At 42.2% G+C, this 19,315-nt stretch overlaps 1 protein-coding gene across 3 annotated transcripts in view; it reads left to right on the forward strand.

Annotated features, from left to right (window-relative positions):
• The window catches only part of LOC130183408 (ephrin type-A receptor 7), a 150,569-nt gene that overhangs the window by 99,236 nt on the left and 32,018 nt on the right, over positions 1 to 19,315 (forward strand). For all 3 annotated transcript variants that reach the window (XM_056398780.1, XM_056398781.1, XM_056398782.1), the window contains exons 5-6: positions 1,436 to 1,765; positions 17,783 to 17,907. In XM_056398780.1, coding sequence (XP_056254755.1) covers positions 1,436 to 1,765; positions 17,783 to 17,907 — 455 coding nt within the window. The remainder of the gene's footprint in view (positions 1 to 1,435; positions 1,766 to 17,782; positions 17,908 to 19,315) is intronic.

Consider the following 19,315-nt stretch of genomic DNA (forward strand, 5'->3'; position numbering starts at 1 on the left):
ACGCAGCTGTTGTGGTGTGTGACGTGTTTGACAGCACGCACAGAGCAGCACACCTTCACTTATTCATTACACAGCACATGCACACACATACAGGGACACATATAAAATTCATGTCCTTTAATGGACCTAAGCTCTATTTAGCCTCTGTGCGCAAGGACCTGCAGGAAAAGGCACAGGTCAGTCAGGACACGGACTTAGTGATGAGGTACAGTCCTCTGGCCTCTGGTGCTTTTCAGCCCTTTAAAACTAGAATGTATATTTTGTGTTTATCCTTTTTGTCACATGTGGTGGGTGATTTTAAAATGTTTTAGGTTTGAAAGTACATGCAAATCCATGTGTGTCAGACAACAACGGATGGATAATGTAATTTTCCTTCAGATTTCATTGGCTTTGACAACACAAGTATAATCCAGAGACATGTCATAATTGTCCCATGTTTTACCTTGAGAGTCTCACCACAAATCTCCACATACACAGCCTTATAGTAGACAGCTGTGACTCTTGAGATGCGTCTGGCATATAACAACTGAATATCCCATCAGATTCATGTTCCAGGAGAGTTAAAAGCCTTCTCCATGGCAACTCAGCTTTATTTACTGATGGTAAATGGAGGTTTTGTTCCACAGAGGACTGTTGACATCACATTATGGACCAGCTTGTAATCCACTTTTAGTTCAAGCCTTGTTTCCAAGTGTTTTGCTATTTTCTCTGCATCATCTCTAATCCCTCCTCCATCTCAAGCCAGTGAATGTTGCCTCACCCCACTGCCTTACCATGATAATACCACGTATACTAGTATACCACAGTAAACAACTCCACATTCTCAATTGCCCCTTCCCATAAGAGTCAAGTGGTTCTCATCAAAACAATTGTTTCTTAACCCCAAATCCAGGATAAAACAGGATTATCAAAGTGTGATGTGCAAACTGAGCCCGTGCATGCAATCGCGCTGTAATACCCAGCGGACTAAGTCCATCAGTCATGTGATAAAATCTCACGCTTCAGCATCATGATGTTTGAGCGATCTTGGGAAGCCATGCAGGTGACAACACTCAAAACATGTTGTTTGTCCAAGCCTTTGTGTCAGCAATGCCCAGCTTCATGATTACAACAAGTGGACACTAGGAGGTGCTCTTTCAGTTTAACAGTCAGGAGTTAAAAAAAACAAAAACAAAGATGCTGAGCAAAAATTGGGAGTATAAAATGATTGCTGCAGATTTACAATATGTATTGGTTATATACTTAATGGTTAGTGTTTGATTCAATAAATTGTAAGATCCTTGTACATTTTAAATTGATATTTGCAAAAAGGGATCATATATCGTCTACTCCCCCCTCTATATATTTGTGTGTCTTGTCTTTTCTTTGTTTTCAAAAAAGACCATACCAAAAACCATAAACCAAAATAAAATTGTCCTACTCGTGCCTCTCTCAGGGCCCCCTTCCCCTCCTAGAGATTTGGTCTACACCCTGAAGCAGTCCACCCTGATCCTGGAGTGGGCGGCACCATCCGACACAGGTGGCCGGGTGGATCTGACCTACAGCGTGGGTTGCCGGCGGTGTCTCGGGAGGCAGTGCGAGCCGTGTGGAGCAAGCGTCGGCTTCGTCCCTCAGCAGGTCGGCCTGACGGAAAGAACAGTGACCGTGGTCAACCTCCTTCCCAACACCAACTACACGTTCACTGTCGAGGCCTTAAACGGAGTGTCAGAGCTGCTGCCCAACAAGAGGTTCTATACACAGGTCAACGTGTCAACAAGCCTTCCTGGTGAGTCACAGTTTGATTTTCAAACATAGCCTCACATTCACGTACAGACACAAAGGCATGTGTAGGGAAGGAGCAGGTTACATTTTAAATAACAGTCCAAGTCTGCACGGTCAGGAAACCAGAATTGCACTCAGCAGAGCGCACACCTCCACCAAGGCCAAACAATCCTACACAAGTCTGTGAGATCAAGATTATTATCTGGATCTGCATCAAACTGTAAAAACAAAATATGTTTCTTCTTGCATCACAATCCAAACATTATTTCCTGAAAAATTTTCAAAAATGTGGAAAAATGCCCTTGCAATCTTGCAATGTTAAACAATGTGTTAGTAAAATTCCTGGATTTGCCCCTTTAACCGGATTGGCTCCAAAATTGAATGGTTTCTTCCTTCATCCCTCCATCAAGCTTGGTGTGAATCGGTGCTGTATTTGTTTTCCGTAATCCTGCTGACAAACGAACCAACAGACAAACAGACGTGGGTGAAAACACAACTTCCTTGGCAGAGATGACAAACAACAGCTCAACAAGAATGAGGTCACTCTGCATTTCAGAAAAGATGATGTAGCAAATGTACTCAACTGGGACACACCAGCGCACTTGCATGTCTCTGATATGCAGTCAGACTACATTACGTGTGAGCTAAAATTATCATACGTCTTAAATCGACTTGCACTGCATGGGTTCCTCAATCTAAATATTTTAAGGAAGTCTACTAGGTTCTTGCTGCTTTGGCTTGAATTTGTCGTTGCGTTTTCACAAAAAGTTGAGGCGGAATTTACAATAATATTTGTCCTATTTTGCTATAGATGATGTTAGTGTTTGGTTTGTGTTTTGGGGAAAATATTACCTCTATTACAGGGTCTGATTGATTCTTACGGCATCTCATTAAACAAAACAATAGCTTCGTTCATTAAATCTGCAGTCTTCACTGTGGTAATTTGCACTTTTGACTTCTATTTGCTGAAGATCTCTAAGGTTTTGTTTTGTAAAAGCACATCAATTTCCACACACACACACACACACACACACACACAGACAGACACACAAAAGACAGGCATATGTATATGTACACACTTGCAGGCCCTGTGTACATCTCCCTGTACATAACTAGATGTATGTACACTCACAGGCGCACTGTGACCTTTTACTAAGCTTGTAATTTATGTAGATTCTCAAAGTGTATACTGCAACATACTGTGCAGCACACATGGCATTCAATACTAAATGCACATCCTGCGGTGTGATTTTCAGTTATGTGTATGCTAAGCAGCACATAGTATCATCACACACACTCCTTCCCCACACTGACAGTGTGCCAGTCACTGCCGACAGAGCAAAAAAGTATCGCCGGTGGAGGTGATCTCATTTTCATCAGCAGCAGTCTTCAGCAGGCCATTAGCCAGGGGCTTGAAAAAGCACTTTGCCAAGTAGCCCTGTCAACCGGCGCTGCAACAACACTATATGGGGGGGCTCAAGTGTGAAAAGACCAAACACACCCACACACACACACACATACACACACAATAAAGTACAAGCACACATTCTTGCTTGAACGCAAATACCTTGTACGCAAATGCACACATGCATTTATCGGTCATACCCACTGTGCATGCCGTTGAGAAAGCTTGTTTACTCATTGAAAATGGTGAAAGAAATCTGATTCTGGAGACAGAAGGCGTAATGAAGCAAATTAAGTATGATGGAGAAAGACGATGAAAGGTGCTGCACAAGGAAGCAGGTGATGGAGAAACAATGACAAAGTGAGAATGGCAGAGTGTGTTTTTGCCACTAACTGGAAATTAGCTTTGAGAAATGTGCTGCATAATGAATGGAGAACTGTTAGTCATATGCGAGGGCTGAGATGGCAGCCACACTCACCTCGGGTCTCTGCTTAGTTTCAAGCCAGTTAAAGGTGGATATACAGTAACAGTTTGTTTATAACGGCAAAGGGACTCACTTCATTATGTTCTTTTAATGACAGCTGTAAGATGTTTGCACGTAAATGAAGAAATCATTTTGAATTGCTGTGTTGCAAGTGGGGTTCATGACTGAGATTTGCATCTGTGTATACAGAGGGCGGATTTAAGTAGATTGAGTATTTATAATGAATGCGAGTTTGTCTCTGTGGCCTAGATCCTCTTGCTGACCAACTGTAAATGTTACGTAAGTGCAACATCTGGACATCTGGACCACATAGGGTGAGGGAGTGGTCAGAAGGACAGCTTTACGTGTGTGCACTAGATCTCTATTCAATATCAGTGACATGTGGTTGAGGCTTAATACCACTGCCGCTCTCCGCTAAGTTCACAACTGCAGTATTTTATTAGAAAAGTAATTTTGTTTTGCAACGGTAATACATTTTTTTCTTCTTCTTATCCTTTATTTATCCATTTCAGCACGATTGCATTCCACTAATGGCATTTTTTTTTTTTTTTTTTTTACTTAAAACTGCATCAAGCAATGTTAGAGTGAGGTGCGATCATGAGTGCTCCTTTAACAATACACAGAGTCAACTGATTCCATGTTATTTTGAATGTTTTGTCCATATCCAGGCTGTGGTGTATGGTTCTGAAAATGTGTCGCAGTGTCTCAAACCAAACCCCTTTTATCTACCATCAGTTGAAATCTTTGAGAGAACGGCTGAAGGTAACCGAGCTAAAAAGCTACACCTTCAGCTCCCTAAAGGGATTTAGCTTCCCAAACACCCCTAGCTCCAAGGTTAGGGACACTATATCAGAAAAGGACAAACCTGTGGTGATTATTTTTTTTCCCCTGTCCCCACAGTTCTTTCAACCTTTCTCCTTTTTATCTCCCCTTCCCTGTCTGTCTGTCATGTCAGCAGTTGCCATGCCCGTTGATTTGTCGTTATTATGGGGTATTAGGGTGTGAGTTGTCCCACTAACCGTGTCATCCAGAGGGATTGGACAAGGGGTTAGGAGAGTGTGTTTGCAGGGGTTTCAGAAGACTTTCTGTGTCAGGGAGGATTTAGACTGACATTTGGTGTTGGGTTTTTAATGCTGCCTTTGTGTGTGTGTGTGTGTGTGTGTGTGTGTGTGTGTGTGTGTGTGAGTGAGGCAGAGAGAGAGAATTAAAAGTAAATATATTTAGATTTTAACATGTGCCTGCATGTCCAGCTTTGTTAAAAGACCGTACATGACTAGCAGAGCATGGTTCACATCAAACAGCTAACCGACTACATATGACACAAGCCAACTCACGTCAGTGGTGGGCTCTCCCTGAGGGTCGTGTGAGGTAAGGCTGTGTAAATGTCTGTGTCCACGTGCGTTTGTTAGAGGGCAGCAATGAAATGAGGACCTTGTTCAGTTATATCAGGCATGGGGTATAGTCTCATTAATGCTGGTGGAAATATTAAACATCATCTACATAAAACAAGATTAAAACTTGAGATGGATGTCCCCTATTAAAACAAGATATGTGAAATTTTGTTAATGAAAATATAAGAAAGTCTTATTATTAAACCAAGCATATAAATGCATTGTGTTCCAGTAGACACAATTTTCAGTATCCCTGGAAATAAGGTACAAAATTCAAATTTTTGTTTAGTCTTGCCCTCTGGCTTTATCTCCCTGTTAAACATTTTTTTTAATATCAGTAAAAAACAAAAATAAATGTGCATCCATAATCCACATCCGATCTATAAACATTAACAAGACTGCGACTATGAACTCTGATATTTCAGTATTTGTTATCTGTTGCCAAGGGAGACAACCAAAACTTTCAGAGAAAGAGACGGGAGACAAATCCAACAACTTTTACCTCCAACTGCCCCAGACTAAAATCCATAAGGACTCTGTGTGTCTCATTTTCTCAGCAGGATGAGGCAGACAGATTTTACAGCAGTATTGTTGTGGGTGAGACTGATCAGAGCCTCGGTGCGCTGTGAAGTGAGGTATAGCTCATCTGCAGGAGCAAAGCCGTAATGGTCAGAAATCCTGTGCAGCCAGGTCAGCTACAGAACTGGAACAAAAAAAAAAAAAAACATCCCTGCACAGTCCCTCAGCCTTGTGTCCGTACATGTGTGGGTGCCTCCACACCAAGACTTTACACCATCAAAACTCACTGACCTTTATAAATACTGCAGCAGGGATTTGGAACAAAGCTAGCACACACCAGTGCACACACACACACACACACACACACGCTCACACTTCTTTTCTCTTGCCACCTCATCATCTCTTTATTACTTTCTGCCCCCCCCCCACCTCTGCATCAAGACCTCTTCTTTTTTTACCCTCTATTTCCTTCCTCATTTCCCCCACCGTATCCTTTCCTGCTCCCCATATCACCTCGCTATTCTTGGATGGTAATTTCTCTCCCCACCTCCCTCCTCCTGTCTCTCCATCCACAACCACTCCTCCCACTATCTTCTCTTTTCTCTCGCCACCTGCCTTGACATAATCACTGCTGCCCTCTTCCTCCTCACCTCTCTGCTTCTCTCTATCCTCTCCACAGCTCTCCCCCCCCCATCTTCTGCTACTGTACCGTATTTGTTTTCCTGGGCACGGTAAGCTTGTTAGCAGCGGGTGGTGCGGTTTAGCTGGCAGCTGAGGGCCAAGAAAGCCTTAGGATTTAAGGGCACAGTATGAGCTCCGGGAGAGAGGGTGCTATTTTACGGCCAAATACCCAAACCACACACATAGACACACAAGGGGTCAATTAACATCTATGCATGCAGTAAGATCTTCTCTTTTAGTGGAGGAAAAAGCATCTGAAACGGCATTTTAAATCTCGTGACATTAATACCCTCCATTAAAACCAAATACAAATTAAATTCCTTAAATGTATCTGGAATTGGATGCTTGCACATGCACAGTGCAGCGGTGGATTTCTCCCAGACAGATGGGGCTTTATCAGGACTCTCCAGGCCACCAAGGGGAAGGAGGGAGGTTTGCATGGTGTGTCAAGGATGGATGGATGGATAAAAAGGGAAGAGGGAGTAGGGGATATGAAACATGGCTGGAATTGCGTGAGGAGACGGGGTATGGGCTGGGTAAATGGGGGGGATCAGTTTTGCCCAGGGCTCATGGGGCCCCTTATCCAGCTGTGGATTAGGGATGCGTTTGTGTGTCTGTGTGTGTGTGTGTGTGTGTGTGTGTGTGTGTGTGTGTGTGTGTGCGTGCGCGCGCGCGCTCTGGGTGCACCAGGCCATGTGTGTGTGACAGCACTTTCATGTCTGTGCTCTCTCATGCTTGCATGCCATACGCTCTGTGCATTGCTTCATGCTTGATTTGTGTACGTGCAAGAAAGGACGCGATAATGATATCTTGCCTCAGTATTGTTCCTTATATGTGCATTTTTGTGTGTGCGTGTGTGTGTGTGTGTGTGTGTGTGATCGAAACACACTTGGGTTGAATGTCTCAGCCCCCAGTGGTCCATCCAAAGCCCTTTAGCTGAGGCAGGGAAGGAGAGGGGGATGCAGGCCGGCTGTAGAGATGGGGTGGAGGTGCGGGTCAGGGAGGAGGAAGGATTGGCATTTCAATATCCTGAGAGGATTACTGGCCGGGCTTTAGATGGCTGGTCCCCGTGGAGTTACATGGGTCTGAGAGATGGAGGAAGAAAGGCAGGAGAGAAGAGAGGGATGAATATAGAAGTGGAGGGATGGGGAGAGGTGAGCGGTGTAACATTATGAGCAGAATGCCTTGTGGGTGCAGAGGAAAGGAGGCACAGGGGTGAAGAGCAAAAGCGAAAAGTACATGGACTTCCTCAAAAATGATGTGCATAGAGTGAAAACTTTTTTCTCTTTTCTGTCTGTGAACTATCTGGAGTTGTCTGGTGCTTTAAACAAATCAAGTATGTGGGGAAACTGAATATGTAGCGCACTATTTGCAAGTGCTTGTGTGTGAATAAAAGTCAGGAGACGAGAGGAGGACGTAAAGGTGTGGAGATAAAAGGGGAAGAAGTGGGAAGGGAACTGCAATATAAGAAGTGAAAAAGCAAAAGAAAAGGTGAGATACACCGTAGAAGTGTGGTGGAAGAATACCAGAGAATAAAGCTGTAAAGGTGAAGGAAGCAGACATTTGAGGGAATGTGACAGAGTCCTACAGGCAAGTACGGTCAAAGGAAAAGAGAAAAGGCAGCAGTGTTGCTGCTATAAGAGCGGATGACCCATCAGGGTCATATGTCACTTTTTTCTTTTTTAAGTGAAGGTTAAGTAGTGCTCCATCATGACAAGTAAATTGAACATCATATGCAAAATGTGTTTTGATACAATGTAAATGTGAAACCTGTGTGTTTGGAAGACGCGAAGCGAGGCAGCTGGAGTTGTCTCTCACTCTTGATCCAGCACCTCGTGATTTTCTAAGAGCTCTGATTGACTTCTGAGCACGCGTTTCACTTTGACTCTTTGAATATTTATGAGTTTAAGCCTGAATTAATTTGGGATCACACCCTCCCTGCATTGTGACGGAAAAACTGTCGGCTGATGTTTTTTTTTTTCTTTCCGTCACTGAATGAGCGCTTCTCAACTGTGAAAGTACAAAACTACCACTTTGTCATTTAGTTTCCAATAGCCTTTTTTTTTTTTCCTTTCTTTTTTTTCTTTCACACCTCTTCACCTTCTCTGCTCTCTTCCCCACCTCCAGCCCTCTGCATGGAGGCATTTGGATCCTTTTTGCCTCCTTAATTAGAAGTGATGGGAAGGTGAGGCTTCAGCAGGCACCAAATGAATAGAGTCATCAAGCTACTTTTCAGGACTATAGCCCAGCCACTTAAGACGCTTTGTCACCCTGTGATGGAAATTTTAATTGCCTACCTCTTGGCTTATAATTGGAGTCTATGAAGAGGCACTCTCGGGTCTTTAGTGTGTGTGCTCTGTATGTGGATTTACAGGCTGTTTCTTGTTGTTCAGGGAATTGTAGTGCTCACTTAGGAACAAAAACAAAGCTTGGAGGTGGTTGATGGCACACACAATGTTATCCTCATAATCAGAGTATTATACAGGGCTTAAGGGCTGTCTCTGATGCACCCCCCCCCCCCCCACACACACACACACACAGGTGAAACAGGTGAAAACACAAACTCTTCTCGCTGCAAAGACACTAGAAAGAAAAGTTCAAACTTCAAAAATTGTTCTTCTCTCTCTCAATTTCTCCATATTAATACCTACAGAGTTCTTCATCTCCCCTCTGTTGATGAGGGGAGAGAGTTAGTGGTTAGTGTTTGTGTGTGAATGCCATCTTTGTCTTTTTTTTTTCTTTTTTTCTTTTTTCTTTTTTTTTCGTGGGGTTTGTTGCTGGAGGGGAGGTTGGCGGGGCCCTGCTGCGTGAAAGAGAGAGAGAGTTGTGTAGAGATGCAGCTGTCTTTCTAAATGACAGCATACCGCTCTCTGATACAACTGTGTGGGGGGGTGATATACACACACACACACACACACACACACCTTTTTTTCATCCAGTGTGCCTCTTTCACATAATTTCCAAACAATATACACCATGGTCTTCTCTCAACACTGACACTGTCTTCTCTCAACACCTTTGACAGCACTCGAGCGGAGTCAGTAGTGAAGGGAAGTGGATATATACAGTAGGCTCGTGCGTCTGTGTCTGTGTCAGGGCAGAGAGAGATTTCCTCACCTTCTTAGCCAACCTCACCTGCAGCGGGCCTGGGTCAGGTGCTCTGTGTGTGTTTATGTATGCGTGTGGCCCCATGTTTTTTGTTATTTGTTGGAGGCTCCAGGCAGAGGCTGTCTGGCTTAAGAGACGTGTCGTGATCAGACCATGCCTCTGCCTTTAGGCTAAAGCACGCTGGGCCCAAAGAGTGCTCAGAATCAGTCGGTGTGCAGCTGTCAAGAGCAGTTTAAGCAAGTCAGCCCCAGTCGTTCTTCCCTGGTGGGAGTGTGAGATGCCAGTTTTGACAGATTTGTAAGCTCAGTAAAGGTTGAGCCAAGAGGTAATAGGAGGTTTCTGACGTACAACAGGTCCTCGTGTTCCCTTTTTCTTGAAATCATTTTCTAATCGGATTGGACAAAGTTCACTAATGTCTTTAACTGCACGTGCAAAAATGCTACACCATTGCATTGCAAGATTGTACTCAGGACCAGGTGTTTTTGCACAGCTGTAATTTTTTGATCCGGGCCTTTGGAGTAACATCATACAGCGAGATTCTCTTTGTCCTTCTCGCTCGCTTGCTGTTCTGGCCTTTTCTCTGCACCCACCTACCGACTGACACATTTAATCAGGCAGATCACTGAGACTTTCTTCTCTTTTACACAGACACAAGTACCTCACACACTCAGACTCACACAATCGCACACACACACACACTCTTAGGTGGATCAAGTCCCTGAAACATATAATTTTGTAGTTCAGATTGAAATGTGCCCTAAACAGGTGTTTTACCTGCACCATCTCTCCCCCTCACAGACAAAAATATACAAATTTGTGTGTGTGTGTGTGTGTGTGTGTGTGTGTGTGTGTGTGTGTGTTATACCTACACTATACTTCCCCTTTTCTTCCTACACTGATATGAATGATTACAACCACAGATGATACCTGTCTCTGACTTCATCTGCTCACCTCGCCTCTGAACTTGAATCCTGGATAATATCATCATCCTGGACAATATAATTTCATTCCTTGTCTCCCACTGTTGCTCTTTCCTTATTATATTAATTGTGTGTATGCATTGTGTATTTAGGATGAGGCATCCAGGCGGTTGGGTGCTGCTAGGGCAGGGGTGGGACAGGTTGCCAGATAGTGCTCCACTGCCGGGACAGGCTGACAGCCACAGATTAAAAACAGCAAGACCTGCTGCAAGATAGTGAGACCTGTAGGGTAGCTGCTCTGATATACAGAAACATTAGATTAGGCCACAATCATATGTATTCACTTAAAATCACCTATAGTGAAATGAAGCGTTTTATACATGCCAGCTTGCTTTAGCCAGCCACCATAGAGTTTTTCAGATCTCAGTGATTTAGTGTTAATAACGAAATGTTAACAGTGTCTGGTTTTGTACAGAAATATTATAAAAACGGTAATCAAATGCCTTCTTTGAACAAATGCTTGATTGTCCGCACCATTATCTTGTATTATGCCATTAAACGTGTGTTAGATTTCTTTTCTCTTGGTCAAATCTGAGGCAAGATTGCTTTCAAAGTTATTTCATTGCAGCAGCTTGATGTGATTGTGCAACATCCCGTCTTTTTTTTAACATACATCAAAGAGCTGCTGAACACCTGCTCCGTGCGTGCTTTTAATTTAGTCAGTACAAGGGATGCGTTGCTTTAAGGTCAGCCTCTGATTTTTCAGTATTTCTCCACACAAATGATACTTGAAAAGTGTGCAGTGTTGGATTCTGGGTTCAGATAGTCAAGTGTCTGTCAGCAGGATTTTTGAATAGTTAACTGCACTAAATGCTGTGACACATTATTCATATTCTGATAAGCTTCTCTCTCTTTTTTATTTTTTGCATTGATCAAAGGTTTAGCTCGTGAACTCAGGTTACTTTAAAGTGAAAATGAGTGGAGCCTAACTTGCCCCTTTGAAACTTCTGATTGTACTCTCCACTTGGATTTCTGAGCCATTGACAGAAATGCTTGTGGCAGTGGGTGTGTAAAAAGCCCCAGGAATAGCCAGACCAGAAGAAACTTAATGTTCCCACTCCTCTACTGTCAGTCACATAAATCAGTTTAACTCCAGGTAGAAGCCAGGGGTGTTTTGCCCAGAGGGAACGGTGCGCTTGCTTCCCTTTAACCCTTTCAACATGAGCAGTCCTGACAGATACTCTCAATCTCTCAATCATTCCCGCCGTCAACTTATAGCTACACGTCTTCTCTTCATTCCGAACACACATGCAGTCACTCGCTCTTGTTTAATATGCGAAGGCACGCAGGAGAGTGTAAAGTTGCGAGCGAGGCAGCGATGGAATGAAGTAGAACAATGAAAACCCCCTCCTGGTAAGATGGATGTCATCTCAGCAGAGGCACAAACAGGCCTGTGGGGAATAGTGGATTCCCCCGAGAGACGGAGCTGTGTCGGGAAAATGGAGAGATAAGGAGATTGAGAAGATGGTGAGAGAGTTTCCAGAGAGAGGACCCATGGAAGTGAGGAATAGGTGGAGGGGGAAAAAAAAAAAGAAGTCAGAATGACTGTAGGATGTTCAGCCATGCTTGTGCTGTCGCCCCCAGGGAGGGCAGCTCCTCTGCCTGTCTCCTTTGATAACGAAACAGAGATGCCAGTTGCACCTCAGCTGCCTCTGTACACATGGATGCAAGAGCCTACAGCAGCGGCTGCCATTTTGTGCCAAAATCTATTCATAGATCTACCTACCATAGAGACCTGAGCATGGAGCCGCCACATAAACCCCCCCAGTGTCTGCAGAAAGTCAGGATCGGGTAGCGAGAGCTGAGTCTAAACTGGAACTTATAAGAACCCCAGGGATTTGTTAAGAAACATGCTCAACTCAGCCTTTTCATTGCTGGAAGCAAGTGAGCACCACCTGTGCTTCTGTCTGCATCAGTGGTTATGCATTGCACCAGTGCTCAAGTACAGTGTTTACAATATGGCGCACTGTGGCCAGGACTTTAAAGAGCAAAATGTTACAGGATATACTTGAAGGTCCCATTTTTAAATTTTTCCTTTGTTGCATTTGAAGTGTTGATATTTATAAGAAGATATGTTTGTGGTTTGAAGTACCAAAAATCATTGGATGTAGTTTTACAGCTCCTCTCTCGGGCTGCTCTCTGGAGCTCTAGTCGCAACAGATCAGTGAGCCAATCATAAGAGAGGTTCTGAACGTCTCTTCTGATTTGTTGGCTGTTTCCTTAGTGATCGATAACAGATTTAAGGTAAACGATCCAACCAAATTTTGCATGACTGGATGTTGGGTCCAGATGGGCCAAGCTTGGGGCATGGCTGAGGAGGGTGTCTGCTTCATTGTGAAATCCCAAAGTTACAGAAGTCCCGGTGGCTTGTTTTAAAGGCACATTTTCTGAATATGTGCTGTGGACATTTCTCAGTTTGATACTTTCACAGTACTAAGATAGAACCTAGACTTGCTTTATAATCAAAAAACATATGGAAATATTACTTGATACAATATGCCTATCGTATACCTTTTAACTAGAACATGGCAAGACAAAGAATATTCATGCTTTTTCATCATTCAACCAAAAAGAATCTTCTGACAACTTAGGGCAGCTTAAATCTGCTAAAAATGAAAGTAGTTTTTGCTACATATTTTGATTTCTTTTCTTTTTTCTTTTTTTTTGTGGCAAATGCCTCAGGGGTGTAGGAATGTACCAATAGCTTGGATTCAACGAAAAGTGGAACTGATAAGTAGAGGAAAGATCAGAATACGTAAAACCTAAATGATACCCAGCCCGAGCTTGTGCTCACAGCCTATGGAAGTTTAATCACTCAGAGGAACAGTTGTGTGCTGCCTTTTTTGCCATTTTGTGCCAAACTCTATCTGTTACATTTCCTCATGCCTCACTTTTCGCTCTCATCACAGTGTCCCTTTGAAGTTTTATAGAGCATCATCTGTACCAGTCATTCGTATGTGTGCCGCAAGAACTTTTATACTGGATCTTATCAGGAGATGTATGTCTTTGTGACCAGAGCGTATCAGCTCGTCTGCCGTGTGATTTCTGCTGTATGATGAGGCTTTGAAAACATCTGCTGTGTACTTCCACCGCAGAGCTGGAGAGGCTTATTGCCCACAAGGCCATCACCTCCTTGATATTACTGAAAATCATTGTGCAATTGCAATTGTGTGTGTGTGTGTGTGTGTGTGTGTGTGTGTGTGTGTGTGTGTGTGTGTGTGTGTGTGTGTGTGTGTGTGTGTGTGTGAGTGCAAAAGCCATTTTAGACGGCTGTCTGCATTGATTTCTTCCTCTCAAATACAGAGCCAAACACAACACTACCCTCCATTTGCTGCCATGCACTCTTGTGTTTGTGTGTCCAGGTGGTGGGCGTACAGTATCTGCACTAATGCCTGCTTACGTGAACAGCTTCACATGTGTCTTGGAAACTATTATATTCACTTAGCAACCATTGCTCCATAGTTGTGTCCAAATTCTTCATAGATTCATTAATTATTTTCAAATTTATCATGTTGTGAAAGCAAATTCTGTGAGTGAAAAGTACAATACCAGAAAGAAAATTGATGAAAAATTAAGTTGTGAAGCTGATGGACTTCCTGTTCCTAGAAGACATTTTCTATATGAAATGTTATTATAACAAAATAGAAACAGCAGCAGCAGCACACTTCAGCAAATCCAAATTCTGATGAATATTTTCCAATAAAATATGTTTTAAAAGCTACAAAGGAAAGCAGCTGCGTTCTTCACTACCAGTATCTAAATGGTTTAGTTTACCATCAGTTCAGTCGCTGCTAAGTTAGCACCTACTTTTTTGCAGCTGCAGAGGTGGAAACACCACTTTGACCACTGTATTACTTTTGTATCAGAGCTGTGTGTGAATTGGTAGAGAAACTGCGCACACCTGCTCTTGTGTGTCAGCTAGAGCTGTGATGTGATCTGGAGTTTGGAGGCAGGCGCCAGTATTATGCATAATTCAGCACACGAGGAAGGAAAGAATAGCAAACAATAGCCTGCAGTTGTAGATGGGTGAGAGCAGGTTGACACTGCGTTTCCGGGTTTCGTGTTGGTTCGACTGAGGTTCTTTTGTGTTAAGGTGGCAGGGGGCTTTGAGAAGGAAGGGTGTGTCTGTTCGAACTTCCACTCACTCTTAACTTTCGTCTCACTCTTTTTCCTTTCTCATTTCTTTTTCTCAGTTTCTGTCATGTTTATCTATAACCACCTGCCAGTCTCAGCTGTTTACTTTACATGTTCTTTTTTCTTGCTTTTCATGTGCTGTGGGAGTAATTCCTTTATTTTATAATGAGCCAGACTGCAGTCTATTTCTTCCACATATATATAATATAACAAGTGTCTGAACAGATTCATTTATCATTAAGAATAATCTCCCTGCTTGTTTGTTTACATTCCTGTATACTGTTCATTAGCATCTTTCCTTCCTACAGTGCCTTTCTTTTTTACAGCTACTCTCCCCTACTGTGCGTGCATCTGTACATTAGGTTGCATTCACATGAAGTGGCAATATTCCTTAGAATGACTTGATACCTCAAAGCAACGTGTTCGAGATCTTTCAGTGCCACCTGGCATGATTAAAGTTTTCTGAACACTTTGACTGTTCATATGTTGTTGTTTTTTTAGTGTTTCACATTCAATAGACACAGAATTCATGCTTTAAAGTCAACCAAAGATTAAAGTGACACATCACATCTCTTGAGATTGTATTTGGTCACTATTTTATTTGGTTTTTTTTGATTCTTTAATGAATTAGTTTTCTTTTGTTCTTTTGTCAAATATATATTTCCCACAATTTCAGCTATTATATATCTCCTTTTCCAATGCTAACAGACTGTAAAATTTTAATGAAAAAAAATTCATACATCTTGTAAAAGTTCAGATAAACGCAAAACATAAGCACAAAAATATTATGCAACTATTCTGGGTTTTTTTTTTTTTTTTTTGAGTAATTTTGATAAGATGGTGTTCCTAATAGGGATCAAAATACTTTGGCACTGATGCAGCCACCTGTCTCTGGCCTGTAGCCAGCACTCTGTGGTCTGAATCAATGTCCCGCCCACAGCACGATTTGATTGGTTACACATCACGAGTAAAAGCCTATCACACTGAAGGCTTCTGTGTACACAGACGGACACATACTAAAGCTGCCCCTGTCAGCAAGCGACTCTGGTTAAGGAGCGGAGTTGTATGTCGAAGGTAAGACAGCAGAAGTTGTAATATACATCACAATCCTCTACACTGAGGTTGCAACAACATCACACTCTGTTGTTTCAGAGCGAGAGAGGCGCTAGCGCTAACTGCTAAGCTAAAGTAACTAGCTGATCTGAACAGCGTGTGAACAACTGCTGAATTGGTGAAAGTCAGTAGAAGGAGCAGAGAGCTCTTAGTGCTGGAGCAGAACTAGTGTAAGTTTAAATGTACAGCAGGTAGTTAGTCACTGTGATGGAAAAAAAGGAAGCATTACCTGTGATAAAATAGAGCAGCAGTAAACACTACTAGTATGAGAAAGTCCTGCTACTGGAGATGAGACACTACCCTGTCTGCAGCACTAACTAACACCAACTACGAAATATCAAATATCAGTTATCTGTCTCTTTGTTCCCGACAATTGGTATCTGCCTTGAAAAATGAGCTTGCATTAGAATAATACAATGGCAACTACCTGCAGAGGTGCTCTAACTGAATTATTAAAATACATTTTTAAATTTAAAAATGTTAGATTTCACGTTATTATTTTACATTCCTACTGTGCAGAATTTGTGAGATAATCACACACACACACACGGCTACATACCCATCTTTCCTCTATGATGTAAAAAGTCATAGAAGTCACCATGAATAATGGATAATACCTGTGTTTTCAGACATCAAAAAACAGACAGATGGAGATGGGCAGTGAGAGAGAGAGAGATACAGACAGTGTGTGTCGAGGCTGTCTTTGATCTGCTGCCTAAAATGACTGTATTATCCTGTCATTTGAGAGGTTGAGAGGAGGACTGAAGGAACTGCACTGATGCTCTCTCTTTCTCTGTGTGTGTGTGTGGAGTATTTTTATGTGTTCACATAGTTTTACTTAAGTGTGACAGGCAGAACATATTCATTAGTGTCGCTGTTTTCATACAGGAAAAATGTATGAATGAATGAATTGATGGTTATGGGTCAGGAGGGAGGAGAGCAGGAAGTGAGGAGAGCAAGGAAGAGGAGTGGTCAGCTGCTAAGGTGAATGAAGGGAGGATGAGAGAGGGTGGAATAAAAACGAGGAATAGGAGTAAAATAGGGACAGAAAGAAGCAGAAGGAAAGGGGACTTAAGAGGATCATGTCTGCGTGAGAGGAAGGTATTGAAGTAACAGCAATAATTATCAAGTCAAAAGAAGATGACGGCAAACACCCCTTACACTCACATGCCACTAAACCTAAACCTAATGGCCTTAATGGCGCCACTCCTCCCAAACAGAAAGGCCTAACTGCACCCCTTTATTTTTCTTCCTATTCTTGAGTGACAACCCATTTTTGCTACTTCGTTAACCATGGAATAATTAGCACTTAAGCAGGAGTGGGTGGTGCTCGCTGATTATCATACGCGTCGCCTGTCATTTGTTGTCAGAGAAACAAAGAACCGGTCTCTCCTCGGTAATGAAATTGTTTTCTGCGAGCGACTGCCATTACACTGCCTCTGAGACTTGGAAAGCTTTGCACTGATAATTCATCTTCTGTTTTGTATTCTGTTGTGATCGATAAGAGATGAAATATCTGTAAGGATGAATTTCACCGCAGCTCCCCTGGATTGAGTCAGAAAAAGTTCAGAGGAGGGTTTAATTGAGAGACTCAGATTACGAACATCTCCATCCGTTAGTCTGGTGTCGATACAGACTTGTCAGTCAATCCATATCTGTATTGATCTACTGTCAGTCCCAGTGTACCGACCCAGGCTGTGTTCAATGCAACACACTCAAAGAAACATCCACAGTTTGTCCATTCATGGGGAATCTGAGTACGATGAAGCTGTTTTCTCTGACATGTCTTAACTTCAATAATTTTGTCCTCTCTCTCTCTATCTCTCTCTCTCTCTCTCTCTCTCTCTCTCTCTCTCTCTCTCTCTCTCTCTCTTTGTTCCTCTCCTCTCCTAATATCCATCTTTCCACATTTCTTTTGATCGCTCACATCACATCTGAGTTTGTGGTATACTGTATGAATATATCATTGCCTCGTTTCTGATCCACCTCACAAGTGAATTCACTGTACAGTACTCCTCCCCTGACCTTTGCCTGCGCAGTCGAATTTAGTGTAAAAACTGGAAATCCAGGAGAGTTGAGACTGTTTCTGATGTGCCTGAGAAAACTCCTGAAGCTACTTTATTTATAATGAATGAGACTGGAGTCCCGGAACTCATCCCTGTTCTTCCTCTCTCTTTCTTCTTCTTCTTCTTCTCTTTCTCTGTAGCACCATCTCTGATCAGTGAGCTGCGAGCGGAGAAGATCGAGCAAAAGAGCATAACTCTGGTGTGGAGGGAGCCTGCCTACCCAAACAGCAGCCGTACTGAATATGAGGTCAAATATTATGAGAAGGTAAATCCAATGTTACATCTTCATCTGTCTGCACTGTCATCACTAGTCAAGACCTAAAACTATATACAATAACACGCTTATCTCCACTTACTGTTTTCCATAAGTAAACAGCGGTAAACTTTAAAGGTCCCATATTGTATAAAGGTAGATATCCATGTATTTCTTATTTCCTATTATAAGGCTGGTCCAGATTCTGTGATAATACTGTGAAAGTATCAATGCGCTCAGTCCACAGAGAAATGCACACAGCCTGTATTCTGAAACAAGCCGTCAGGACTTCTGGAACTTTGTGATGTCACAACAAACCTGAAATCCACTATATTTTTATTTGATCAATCAGAAAGCAGTCAGCCAATCAGAAAAGAGGCTCAGAGCCTCCTCTCTTCTGATTGGCTCACGAGCTGTTGTTACTAGAGCTCCATACAGAAGCCTGAAAGAAGAGATGTAAAAGTACATTGAGATGGGTTTGGTTCTTAAAACAACAAATACATCTTGGATATCAACATTTCAAATGAAACACTGTTAATTTATCTTTGTTCTTGATATAAATTATGTTTTATTTTTAAATGTGTCTAACCCAATGATAGATTGCCATGACTGATATGATTGGCCAATAATGGAACACAGATACAGTATATTGGTACTGGCACACAAAAAATAATTTGAAGTAATGCAAATGCCAAAGATACTGGAAAACTGCATCACTGGTAGATAGTTTCGTCTCCCAGAGAGTTTTTTCTTCAAGTATAAAATGTTCAAGGACTCATCTTCCAAATCCTTCTTAACCCTTCTTAAGACTAAGAAATGCCTCCCAAAAGCGTTGCTTCCTGATGGTATATTCTCTTTTTTTATCTATAGTGGGTATGTCGTTTGCCACACACATACACACAATACAGAAATGATGACAGAATCACATTCACAACAAATTCTTGTTGCTGAAAATATTGATGAAACTCATTGGAACTGCCACTATTTCATTAGACTTTTAATACCAGCTTAAGATAGAAAAACGTTTGCCTCTAGCATCCCGTTTACTCTCTTAAACATACTTCCACCTAGGAACATTAATAATAAAGGATGGCAAGCTGAAAGCCTCAGACTGTTTACTGCACATTAATTAACAATTAACAATTCCAAGAATAAAGCTCACTTGCGTCTTTCATTAGAGCCTCCATGCCTCCTCCTGCTTTGATGCAGCCTCAGAAGATATTACACAACTGCTTTCACAGGCTGAGTCTTTCTTCACATGACAAGTAATGTTGACTTCATGTGCGTGTTTATGTTAATATTAAAAATAAACAGCCAACTAATTGATATTTTTTTTTTTTTTTTTTTTAACTCTGAAGTATCTATATTAGTAACGGCCCATTCTAATGCTTGTGTTAGTCCATTTCAAGGCTTGTGGTTT

The sequence above is a fragment of the Seriola aureovittata genome, chromosome 16 (genome assembly GCF_021018895.1).
Source record: "Seriola aureovittata isolate HTS-2021-v1 ecotype China chromosome 16, ASM2101889v1, whole genome shotgun sequence".
Classification (NCBI taxonomy): domain Eukaryota; kingdom Metazoa; phylum Chordata; class Actinopteri; order Carangiformes; family Carangidae; genus Seriola; species Seriola aureovittata.